Below are 12257 nucleotides of genomic sequence, written 5' to 3'. Positions count from 1 at the left end.
CAGCCCTAATGTCTATGAAATCTATGAAATCTATGAAAAGGGTATCACAGAATAGTTTCGGAGCTGCAGCACTGTATGTTATATTACTCCCCGAAGTGGAAAATAACAACAAAAACAGAGCAGTGTGCTGACCATGGTCCAGTACAGACCCTGCCATGGGGATTATTTTTCTCCAAAGCCAAAGTAATCTGACCAAAGTGGGGTGGGGGAGGGAAGAGCAGAGGGAACACTAAGTTAGTGGCATCTATGGATCATAGGATCATAGGAAAGTATGTCGGGAAGGGACCTCATGAATTCACGTAGTTTAGCCCCCTGCTCAAGGCAGGATCATCCCTGATTAAACCATGCCAGGTAAGTGTCTCTCAGATATGTTTTTTTTAAATTTCCAGGGATGGAGAAACTCACGGACTCCCTCTGTGATCCAGGAAGTCCTACCCCGAGCGTTCTTCCTGTCTCTATTACAGGTTACCTCTACATTGTAATCAGAAGTGTGATTGCCACATTAGCTTTAATCTGATGCTGGTAACAATAGCATTGAGAATACAGTGGCAAAGACATCAACACATGTACAAGCGTACCAAACAGAGTTGGTATTAAATTTACAGAGGCTGTGGGTAGAGGATAAAGCTTTGACTCTTCCCTTTCTCCCACCTCCACAGTGGGTGACTTTTACTAATTTAGCACAGTGAGGACCCAGGTTATTGCCCCAATTACTTGCTTCTAAAACTAGCTTTGCCAGCATATAGATATATCAGTGTATGCACTTTGATAATTTTCCCTTTCAGGAGTTCATGCTTCTGCCTCTTAAACTTCTAGTGTTACCCTAAACTAGGTGGATTGGAACTAACTTATTTACTGTTACTGCAATCATGCCTCCCAACAGCAGTATAGGTATACCCAGAGATAGTTGGCAGTAGGACATTGTGAGGAGCCTGGGGGTATAAAACAGCAACAGAGAATTTTGGATTTAACCTTCTTCTTTACCCATGATTCTTTTAGAGCACCTAAAGGCAAAAATTACTGAGTGTTTGCTATAAAAAGCACAGGTCAATAAATAAATAAGAAAACATGGACTGTGGCAGTATGGATGGTTAACAATTGCTGGATGAAATAAATGTTGCTTTCTAGGGCATAGGAAAAAGTTTCTTTGACAGTCAAATCCAGAATCAATAAAAGAGAAAAATCCAAGAAATGAGCATTTAATCCTAAAAGCATAATTATACTCAGGAACTTATGGATTCTGTAGCTAACCCATGGCTGGTTCAGACTGCATGCACATTTCCTGTACCATGTTTCTGCATTTTTACCATTTTGGAAGTAACTGGCTTTTTGTATGTTAAAGGTGTGAAATTTGTGGCTTCAGTTTACAGAGTCCTTTTACTTGTTTGAAGCAATCTCATGATACAGGCAGTGCAAACAACAGCACACAGACCTGCCAATGCATCTCACACCCAATACTATTTAGGGAAGGAATTTTCTTTCTCAAAGTCCATCTCAGCTAAGATTCTTCTGAAATATATAGTTTGACTCTTTGGATTTGAACTGGATATGTCAGCCTGAATGATTGCCCAGGACAACTATGATGTTGATGTCTGCAGCCTATGTGTGTACGTTATAAAAATACTTACCACACAACATAAATTATACCTACATTTTATATGCCACTTTTTATAGTAGATCTCAAAGTTTTTAACAAAGCAGGTAAATATCATTATATTCCATTTGCATATAGGAAAACTGTCACAGAAATTAAAAGACATTTACTCCAAAGCACCTGAGATATGTTTACGTGACACAATACATTGCTATGCAGAAATACCCAAGCAAAACTGAATGAGCTAGCTTGGGTACCAGAAGCAGCATAGCTATGTTGGACTCAAATGAATTTGCCCTGTCACTCAGAAGGGATAGCTAGGATCACAGGATCATAGGAAAGTAGGGATGGAAGGGACCATACAAGGTCATCTAGATTAGCCTTCTGTTCAAGGCAGGGTCAACCTGACTAAAGTATCCTAGCCAAGTGCCTGTTCTTGAAAATTTCCAAGAATGAAGATTTCACAATTTTTCTAGTAACCTGTTCCAGTGCCTGATTACCCTCAAAGTAAGTTCCTCCTAATCTCCAACCTAAATTTGTTAAATATCAGCTACTCTATCTTGGTTATTCTGGGTCCTAGCCCTGTGTAGCAGAGAAGAAGAATCTGCTACATTGGGGGACTTACTGCAGATGCTGGGACCACGAGCCAACTGACCACCAGCAGCAGAAGAAAGAAAAGAGAGAGAGCACATGCCTTTGGCACGGGCATGCCTTGTAATTGTGAGCTGGCACCAATTCGTAGGGCAGAACAAAGGCACTGGTTTAAAACTGCTGCGAGACAGCGTCAGAGGGGGACCAGAAGTGAGTTCCTCACCACAGCTGAAACAGCATGAGAAGGCGACTTGTCCTGGAAGAGGCAATTGGTGGAGACCTCATTTAGAGAGGCAGAGCAGACTCAGGGGAGTCAGCATGATTACTGGAGCAGCGTCGGTGGGAGGCAAACACTAGTGATCAGAGTTGGATCAATGGCGAACATGAAAGACAAAAAGAAAAAGGAAAATAATGAAACCATGAGTGAGACAGTGTGGACTGCATTTAGGTGAGTCTAAGCCCAATGTTCCTTATATACAGAAAGGATACCTTGGACCAAGTAGGAATAGAGACAACTGGGGACATTGTCACTTCTAGGCTGTGCCACTATTATTATGACAGAGGCTCTTGTAACTGAGTGTGGCAAGACACCTGTGCAACAGACTTGACATTGCACCACCAGGGTGGCATTAGGCAAGGTGTAGGGGAGGCAGTGCCCCAGGTTCAAGCTACACTGCGTGTAGGTGTAAAGGCACTAAAGGAAGAGAGGTCAACATCATCCTTCCCAAGATTATTTTACATTGAAGACAGGGCAGAAAAGAACTCTCAGCAACTTTAATAATCTACACTGCCAGCCAAACTATCAGTCCATAAAATAGTGGACAGCGCAGGCTGGGTGGAAAAATCTAAGTGGTGGGCCAAAGACCGGCACAGAAAGTTACACCCTGCCCTCCAAAGTTTCTGCAGCTCCACCCAACTTGGTGTCAAATTTGCTAAGTTTGTACTCTGTTCCATTATCCAAATCATTAATGAAAGGAATAAACAATATTGGACCCAGGACAGACCCATAGGGAACCACACTTGATGTCTTCTTCCAGATGGATGTTGAGTCGTTGATGATTACTGGATATGTATGATGATCCAACTAGTTATGTATCTAATTTATAGTGTTTTCATTTAGTCTATATTTTCTTATCTTGTTAATGAGAATGTTGTGGGAAAGTGTCAAAAACCTTGCTAGGGTCAAGGTATATTGTATCCAGTGCTTTTCCTCCATCCACAGAGTCTGTCACCTTGTCATATAAAGAAATCAGATTGGTGAAGCATGACTTGCTCATGACCTAGATAGAACACTGTACTAATGCAGCTATTCTGTTTCTATTACCCAAACTACTTTGAATGTACATTACACTGCATTGTTCTGTCTAAGCATATTCCCAGTGAAGGAACTGAGAATAGAACACCAACCCACTGAGTATCTGTGCAATTCATGAACCACTATCAGAGACTGCCTGCCCTAAGTGCTTTGAAGATGGAACTCAATGAGTGGATAAAGAGGATTAAGCCATGGTGTTTGCAACAAAAAGGGACTGGATTTGACTTGGAAGGTCCCTTTTATCCAGAGCTGAAGAGCTGTTAACAGACATACTCTTAGTAGAAATTACCACATGCTGCTGATGCAGACAGAATTACTTATTTTGTTTATCTGTACATGTTAAAAATTAGCTTGTTAGCTGTTATACAGCTTATCTTACATAACAAGTGCCCAAAGCCAGCTGGCTATCTCTAAAGAACAAGCTTCCTGTGTTTAGTCATGCTGGAATACTGTTGGAATGGATTCTTGCAGAGTCTTTCCAGAAGAGGATCAAGTTGCATGAGTCCACATTCACTAAATATCACAAAAGGAGCATTAGTAATGGGACCTTTGTAGTTCCAGTTGAAAAAAGGAAAACAAAAGGAAGGATTCATATTTGACTTAGAAAAACAATAATAATTTGGCTTAGATTGATATATGTTAATAGTAATGAAATAGATGCCTCCTCAGTATACAAGAAAGAAATATTAATCCTTGAATCTAATTTTTAAATATAAAATTCCTAATAAAATACAATTCTATTTATTCCCTTTTTCTTTCTTACCATATTAAAGATGATGAAGAAACTACTTTTCAGTTTCAGAAGAATCACCACAACACATATCCTTCCACAAATCCTGCCGCAATCTATTTTCAAAAGTAAAGCTAAGGTGACTATTCATTTCATGTTTCATTGAATTTATACCTACTTTATGGGCATTTTGAGGTTTTTGAGGCCAGTTTAGGTTTTCCTTGTCTCTGAATATGTGTTTTCTGCAATTCTATCTTGGCTTTTTTTGGGTGAACATAAATTTCTGAATGTGAAGTGATACAGTGTTGTCCCCTGAGTCAGGAAACAAATAGCCTGAATTAGTTTTCAGTTGGAAGTAAATAGATTTCAGACATTTACCCCTGTGATTCTCAACCAGGGTGCCCTTAGATTCTCTCAAAGTTTTTGTAGGGTACCATACAATGCTAGCACTATTATGTATGCAAGCATAATCCACATCAACCCATCAAAATTTCAAATAGCAATACCTAATGTTAAAAACATTGACTTGTTCTAGTCTTTCTTAGTTCTTTGCAAAAGAACAATCGTTCTACTGTTTTTCTATATTTTTCACTTGCTTTTGACAAAAGAGCTGGCATTTTCTGAGAAGTGACTTGAGTCTAATGAGGGATGTCTTCGGTCTAACAAGGTTCAGGAACACTAATCTATCCCCATGCATTAACACTGGCTCCTAATACTAATATTTTATATTGTTACTAACAAATTGCCTGTCAAGAAAGATGTTGGGGGGGGGGACAGTCAGGGATAGAGCCCTGCATCCAGCCCCACGCCCCTCCTACCCACTGCCGCTCTGGGTCCAGGCCTGCTCTACCCCCACCCCCACTGCTTTGGGTTCAGCCCCACTCTAATCCCCCTCCCTGACTGGTCCAGGTTCATCCCCACTCTACCCCACCTGCTGCTTTGCCTCTGCCTGGCCAGCATCTGCCTCCCTCCCTGCCTGCCTGCCACCTCCCCCTCCCTACTGGCTGTTCTTGGGGTGCGTTGGGGCTGGGTGGGGGGGTGCCACCACTGTGATCCTCTGCCTTCACCCTCAGGCAGAGAGGCATGGGGAAGCGCTACTTCTCGGGTAGCTGGGGTGGTGTGTTTGCCACCACCACAGACTTCCCCAGCAGTAGCTCAAACTTGGGCCTGCACAGTCAATCGCCACCCACCCTCTCAGCAGCACAAGTGCAATTGGCCAAAAGAATTACAGACATACAGACAGACACACAGACAGGCAGACTGAGCCTTTTATTATATTAGAATTGATTTGCTACTGAACATTTTGGAAGGAAGCATTCTGCTAATGAAATAAAATTATATTAATGAAAATGACACTAGCTTTATTGATTCTGTAAATAAGAATGAATTTTAGAACTATAAAAATGTTATTACTTTAAGATTTTTTACTGACTTTCAGCCAATAAACAAACTTATTTATGTTTTTTAGATACTGCTGCTGCTTCGCAATCCAAAAGATACAGCTGTCTCTTACTTTCATTTTTACAATGATATGCCTTTACTTCAATCCTTCAACACGTGGGATGAGTACTTTACAGCTTTTATGAATGGACAATGTGTGCTTCATTTTTTGGAAGCTATTCAAATTACTTGGTATCTAGGCAATGCTTGACACCAGGCTTCAGAAAAACCAGAGCCAGTTTGTAATCTCAGTTGCCCTATTATCATTTGAAAATAAATTCACTGTGGGTACGTCTACACATCACCCTACAGTGACATTGTTACTGCGCCTTGCTTCAGTACTTTCTTTTGGAAGTACTAAAGCATGACACAGTAACTGCCCATACTGTGCTGTGCATGCAGCACATGGTTAATTTTAGCTGCTAAAACAGGGGAGCATGCCATTATGGTGAAGTAGCTGTTGGTCATGTGTAGACCCATGTCATCCTAAGGTGATGTAGTACATTGCTATGGTGATGTAGGATGACGTGTAGTTGTGCCCTACTTGTATTAGAGTTGTGCTTGATTTATAGTGGTGAAATGTGAAATCAGATTGTGGCTTCATAAATCACTAAACTCATTATTAGCTGACTAATTCCCTCTAGGGTCTTAGGTAAATTGCTTAGGGTAGAATTCTATTTCTTTTTAGTTGTCTAAGTCACAATTTTTTAGTTGTCTACATGGCATTTTTGTCACTTGTGCACAGTAGCCATACACGTGTGCGCATGTGTGTGTGTGTGTATATATATATATATGCACAGAGTAAATCCTGGATCAATTAGATCTGGGTGGTTCACAACTCATGTATTTTGCAGCACATGTTGTTGAATTAAGGGTATGCTACTTGGCTGCTTGCTGCAACTTTTACTTTAGGGGCTACTGCTTCTCCAGCTGGCTGGAGCTCATCAGTGGTTCTGCACAGCTGATCAGAGAAGTGGCACAGTTTGAAGTAAAAGCTGCAGAAAACAGCTGGAGCACCTCCAAGGGCCTGCACAGTTGTTTGCTTCAGCTATATATACCTCCATCTAGTTTGGAAGCCCTTATCTTTGCAGGGGAGATAAGGATAAGGGGATAATCTTGATAATCTTACTGTGATAAGCAAGTATTCCTGATAAGTAAGTAATCATGATATGTATCCACTGTGTAAATGGATCTATGCATAAGATGTTAGCTTAGAAATTCAAATCTGATGAATCAGCTCAAAATAACTTCACACAATGCACATAATTGTTTTTTTCTCATCTATTTATAATGTATTTGCTGTTTAGAAGGCTAAATGTTTCCTACTGTTTCATATATTTCAGTAGCAATCTTTCAATCTATCAATACCTTAAGTGATCAGAGGAAGCAGACAGCTGGAGACTAAAATGTTTTTTTGTCTAGCTGTCCAGCTTGTTCACTAGATTGCCATGGTAATTAAGAATCACTTCCACACAGCTGGGGTGGTAGCAAATGGATGGTGAGAGCATGTATTATTCCTGCTTAAAAGCAATGGTGTAATGTATTGTCCTAGTTCTTTCCTCAGATCCTGTTAACTTGCACTGAAAAGCCAGCCTATGCTTACAAAAGAAGTATATGCTGGAAGTAGCAGGACACCATCTCAATCAATTTCCCATTTCATTACTCTTACACCTTTATTATTTTCTCTCCTTGTTTTCTGTAGTAACCTGGGGCTCGTATTTTGACTATCTAATTGAATGGAACAAGTATATTGCTGATGACAATGTTATGGTGATAACCTATGAAGAAATGAAAGAAGTGAGTTTAATGCCATTTAAGGGAAGTTTTACTTTGAATTTTATTTAGTATTTGTTACAGAAATACTTCATAAGTAATAATAATGTCACTATTGAGCCCATACATGGCCTTTTCCCCACCTAAGTATAACTCAAACCAGAAAATAATTGCTTTATTCTACCTTTCAGTAAAAAAATTTGAGTTTTTTGTACTGAAAAATGAAATCCCACAATGTGAGAAAATGTTTTTAGAGTTGCGATGAAAACATTGTTTTGATTTAAAAAAATAATAACTTTTTGTTTAAATGGATTTAAAAAAAAAGACAGTTATCACTGAGGAAATGTTGTTGGGAATTTTTTAACCCAGTCATCCTTGCCCCTGGAAAGTGGGACTCAGATTCACCTTAGCCTTGGTGTAGACTTGGTGTAGGCTCAAATGCACCTTAGCTTTGGTGTAGACTGTCTATGCAAAAGCAAATTATGAACATAAGAGCATCACTGAAACCTGAATCCAAAGGTAGAGGTACTTTTGAATATATGAGGCACACATCTACTACTTTTCACCATTTCCAATTAATTTTCTGGGAAAATGATCCTCAAAAGCCAGTCAGTAAGTTGCTGTAAGAATGATCCTCTTTCATTAGCCTTATACATTCCCTAGGTTTTTTGTAAAATCCTTGGAAATCAGTGGCTTAAAAACAAGGAACACCTAAAGTTCCCATTGGCTCCATGAGGGGTGGAAAGCAGGTAACATTTCTGAAAATCAGGTTCAATATTTGAACTGTTCAAATCTTTTAGTTCTTGCTCTAGGAAACTTTGATTGTTTGCAGGGGAAAATTTTGCCTAAGAGCACTAGGATAAAGCTATATATAGCAGGCCTGTGCAAAGTGGCTAGTATTTGCTTCAGATTTGGATTCAGCCAATTCGGGGGACAATGGTTCAATTTGGTGATTTGAATCACTGTCCCAGATAGATTTGGCTGAATCTGATTTGGAGATTCGGCCATCGAAAAGGACCCATCCCCCACCCTCTCTCCCAGCCCTATCAATGGCTGCCATGAGCCCCCAGAAGTCCTGATGGCTGCTGCAGCAGCTGGTGAGTGCAGGGCTTTTTTTTTTTTAAAGTGCCGGGATGCTGGGGCCAGGTGCCATTGACAGGGCTGGGAGAGCGGGCAGGGGTTGAGGGCACTCAGGGGGGCTAGGGCAGCAGGCAGGGGATGGGGCCTGGTGGGGGTCCTCCCATAGCCCCTTTCCCTCTCCTCCAGCCCCACTCCCTGCTACTTACCGGCACTAAGTCCAGGTCCAGGTCCCTGGGGTGATGAGTGGGGACTGCCTGAATCTCCAAATCTCTGAATCTTTTCCGAATTGATTCAGAGGTGTTGAATCGATTTGGACCTTTTATTGGTCTCCTGAGTCAATTTGGATTCGAAGATTTGGCCACCGAATTGGGCTGAATCTCTTCTGAATTGAATCAGCAACCAAAGCTTCGCACAGCCCTAATATATAGTCTTGTTTATCCAAACTTCATGCAAGGGGTTGAAACCTAAATGAATGTAAAGTGTGCAAAATACTGATGGAACCTACAAAATCATTTACCTGCAATGTACTTCTGCAAATCAGGAGTTTGCATGGCTTCCTATTATTATGCTGACATACCACAAAGCATAATAGGCCCAAGAGTACAAAGATGGTAACCATCTGGTGGAAAAAGTGCTTTTAGATTGCTGTTTGGACAAGGTCATTGAGGGGTGATTTAAAGAATTAAAATTGCACAAAACTTGGGCAATCTCATTTCTCCTGTGCCTGTTATTTACTACCTGAGTTCAGCACTAAATTCATTCAATAAGAAAGCATCACTATACAACACATTGGAGGTAGTTGACATTTTTCCATCAGAAAACTCCTCTAGCACAAAATACTTTTATAACAGATTCAAAATATTCTATAAGAACACAAAGAGGGTGCCAGTACCTTTGGTAGAAACCAGGATAGCAAATAGCCAGGCCACTGACCAGCCTGTTGCAGCCATGATTTCCTGTTTCTCACCCATCTACATATGTCCTGGTGCTCCTAGGCTGGCCCCAACAATAAAGCTGGACCTTCCCAGTCTCTAAGCACCTGGATTCTCAGCAGCTCACCTGGAGAGCTACTGGGAAGCCTGAGCATAAAGGCTTTTCATCTGCCATAGTATGGGCTTCCAGGCTGTCTTGGTCTCAAGCTCTTCAGGACAGACTTGGGAGCCCAAGGTTCCTAATATGCTTCCAATTGGCTTACAAAAGGAAGCTTTGTAATTGTATTGACTTCAGTAGACCCTGTATGCAGAACCAACAGATTGTAGAAAACTCCTTCCCCAGTTGTTCTCATGGGAGCACTTTGCAGTGCCTTTTACTTCAGCATTCCTGGGTGTATGAACATGCACAAGTAAACTCTCAGTTGTAATGATACCAAGTGGCAAAAAGTAGCAATGAAATCAATTAAGTTACATGGCATAACTTAGAGTTCAGTCCAGCTTTCTGTGTCTTAGCACTTATTTGGACAAAGAGCTCCACAGAAAACACACAGATCCCTCTCCTCATGTGGAAAAAACCCCCTCTGTTTTCATGAGTAATGAATTTGGGACTAGCCCCACTGGGCATATATTCCCTGTATTTTACAATGCTTAGAATTCTTACAATGCTTAAGACATACAGACACATTTTTTACAGTCAGTCTTCTATGTATGAGCTCACAGAGATATTAATATAGTCATTCTACAGGCACAATACAAATGTATCTTCCTTTCTTCAGAACCAGACTTTGGGAATGAAAAAGATAGCTGAATTCCTTGGATTCTCCCTCAGTGACGACGAGATCCGGACCATTGCAGAGAAGAGCACCTTCAAAGCTATGAAAGAGAAATCCTCAGAAACCCATGGCATGTTTGGAAAAATTCTCTTCCGTAAAGGTAAATTCAGTGGTATAACAAGCAAAGTTAGCATCTGGGGCAGACACTCTGGGCAGGCTGGGGGACAAGCATGTGGTTCTAAGAGCAGGATCAGGGTTGGGACATAGGTTCTGAGAGGTTGGGCAGAGGTGTGGACTCTGAGAGCAATGTTTATGCTCAGCTTACAATTTTAAAGCTGTCTTTGGAAGAAAGGCTACAGACTTGAGGTCAAATACAAAGTAGTATAAATGGATGTAGCTCCATGTGGGTCAAAGGAATTGTACTAATTTATTACAGCTTTACACATGGTAATATATTTCTTAAAAAATTGAACTTGGATTTTCCTTTCGACCTGTGCTGCCTATTAAAAATCCATCAGAATCTGAGGGAACCTTCAAAATTCTGTAACAACTCCCAAACAAAAATAATCCTGAGCCATACATCTCATTAAATCTTGTATATAACAAATTGGAGGTTTGTAATGCAAGATATTTCACAGCTATGGTATGACCAGAATGATAAAAAAGAATTTAAAGAATGATGGCAGGTTTTTTGAATTCCCAATGTGCAGAATAGCTTCCTCTGTTTACGTCTTATATTGTTGAAAAAAAGTCTTAGGTCAGACACCGCAAATGTAGATTTACCAAACCAAATGACATATATTTAGGAATATGGGTGGATGATTACACATTGTGATGTGCCAAAAATATCAATTTACAATGGTAAGTTAGTAATAACTTCAGCCAAGAAATGATAATGATGTATATATTTATTTGTGGTTGCAGGAATTGTTGGTGGCTGGAGAGAGCTTTTTACGGAAGCTCAGAGCAAAGAAATGGACAGAAAATTTGAAGAGTGTTTAGGAGGAACTAAGATTGGAGAAAAGATAAAATATGGAATATACTGCAAGGCTTGAAGAGTAAAACATGCAGCCTTTTTAGAAGTTTGAATTCTTTTTTAGCTTTTGTACCATAAATCTGTCTTAAATAGATTTTAGATTGTTTTCTAGGAATAGATCAATTAAAGTTAGGACAAGTTAACATAAATCAGGCTAAGGGAAGTTGTAAAATGAAGAGATGAGTCTCAGGTGAGACAATGTTAGAAGTATAGGAAATTTTAAGCCAGTTCTAGGAGACCTGGATATAGACTGGTGGTTTAAGGACAGGCAATAGTTCCAGTTTGAACATAGCATAACAAAACATCCTTTTCAACCATAATTGAACCTTTTGTTTAGCTTTAGATTGTGAGGAGGGGAATGAAAAGGAAGGCCTTGCCCTAAGATGATGTTCCTCTTGCATCTTTGTGCTGAGGCTCCTAGCTGTAGATGTATGGAGACCAGTGCTTTTTAGAACTTAATCTCTGAAACTTGAATGAGATTTTCCTAAGAAGCTAGGCTTAGATTTCAGAATTTAAGGTTTTAGATTCTGGGGTTTTAAGATTTTTTAAATTTCTTTTAAATGAGAAAGTATTGGACTAGATAAATATATATCTAGATATGTTCTTGTTAATACATTATATATATTGTAGTAGCCTTTATTTGCTACCAATGTTCATTGCTCTTTTAATACAATTCTTCCTTCGTACTCCTTCCACTGAAAGATTTGACTGGGTTTGGACAGGGGCTGCTCAGATTTCCCTTGAATCCCAGATCACCTTCAAGGTTAACAAGCAGCATCACCGAAGCAAATGTTTTTCCTAGTATGATCTGTACACTTGTTTTACCACACCAAAAAGCAGATTAATCATATCAAATTCTATGTATACAACTGTAAACAATCATATTCTAGTTCTTGGTACCAGTAATTTAAATCCAATCTGTGCTTTAGGTTTGATATTTCATATGCTTAATGATGTATACAATGTTACTTCTGGATGACACCTCCCCAGATG

General features: G+C 39.9%; 1 protein-coding gene and 1 long non-coding RNA gene across 3 annotated transcripts in view; one reads left to right on the top strand and one right to left on the bottom strand.

Annotated features, from left to right (window-relative positions):
* The window catches only part of LOC109304653 (sulfotransferase 6B1-like), a 20783-nt gene extending 8836 nt beyond the window's left edge, over positions 1 to 11947 (top strand). The window contains exons 3-8 of one of the 2 annotated variants that reach the window (XM_019527374.1): positions 390 to 464; positions 4274 to 4369; positions 5699 to 5825; positions 7373 to 7467; positions 10232 to 10388; positions 11153 to 11947. In XM_019527374.1, coding sequence (XP_019382919.1) covers positions 390 to 464; positions 4274 to 4369; positions 5699 to 5825; positions 7373 to 7467; positions 10232 to 10388; positions 11153 to 11283 — 681 coding nt within the window. In that variant the 3' untranslated portion in view covers positions 11284 to 11947. The remainder of the gene's footprint in view (positions 1 to 389; positions 465 to 4273; positions 4370 to 5698; positions 5826 to 7372; positions 7468 to 10231; positions 10389 to 11152) is intronic. The other variant, XM_019527375.1, reaches the window with a different exon arrangement.
* Positions 11948 to 12088: 141 nt separating this feature from the next.
* LOC109304654 overlaps positions 12089 to 12257 on the bottom strand; it is a 6094-nt gene continuing 5925 nt past the window's right edge. Inside the window, exon 2 of the long non-coding RNA XR_002099440.1 lies at positions 12089 to 12246. This is a non-coding gene — a long non-coding RNA (uncharacterized LOC109304654). The remainder of the gene's footprint in view (positions 12247 to 12257) is intronic.

The sequence above is a fragment of the Gavialis gangeticus genome, unplaced genomic scaffold (genome assembly GCF_001723915.1).
Source record: "Gavialis gangeticus isolate Ggan-Ray unplaced genomic scaffold, GavGan_comp1, whole genome shotgun sequence".
In the NCBI taxonomy this organism is placed as follows: Eukaryota; Metazoa; Chordata; order Crocodylia; family Gavialidae; genus Gavialis; species Gavialis gangeticus.
The sequence above is the reverse complement of the archived record's forward strand: the minus strand, read 5'-3'. Positions and strand labels throughout refer to the sequence as shown.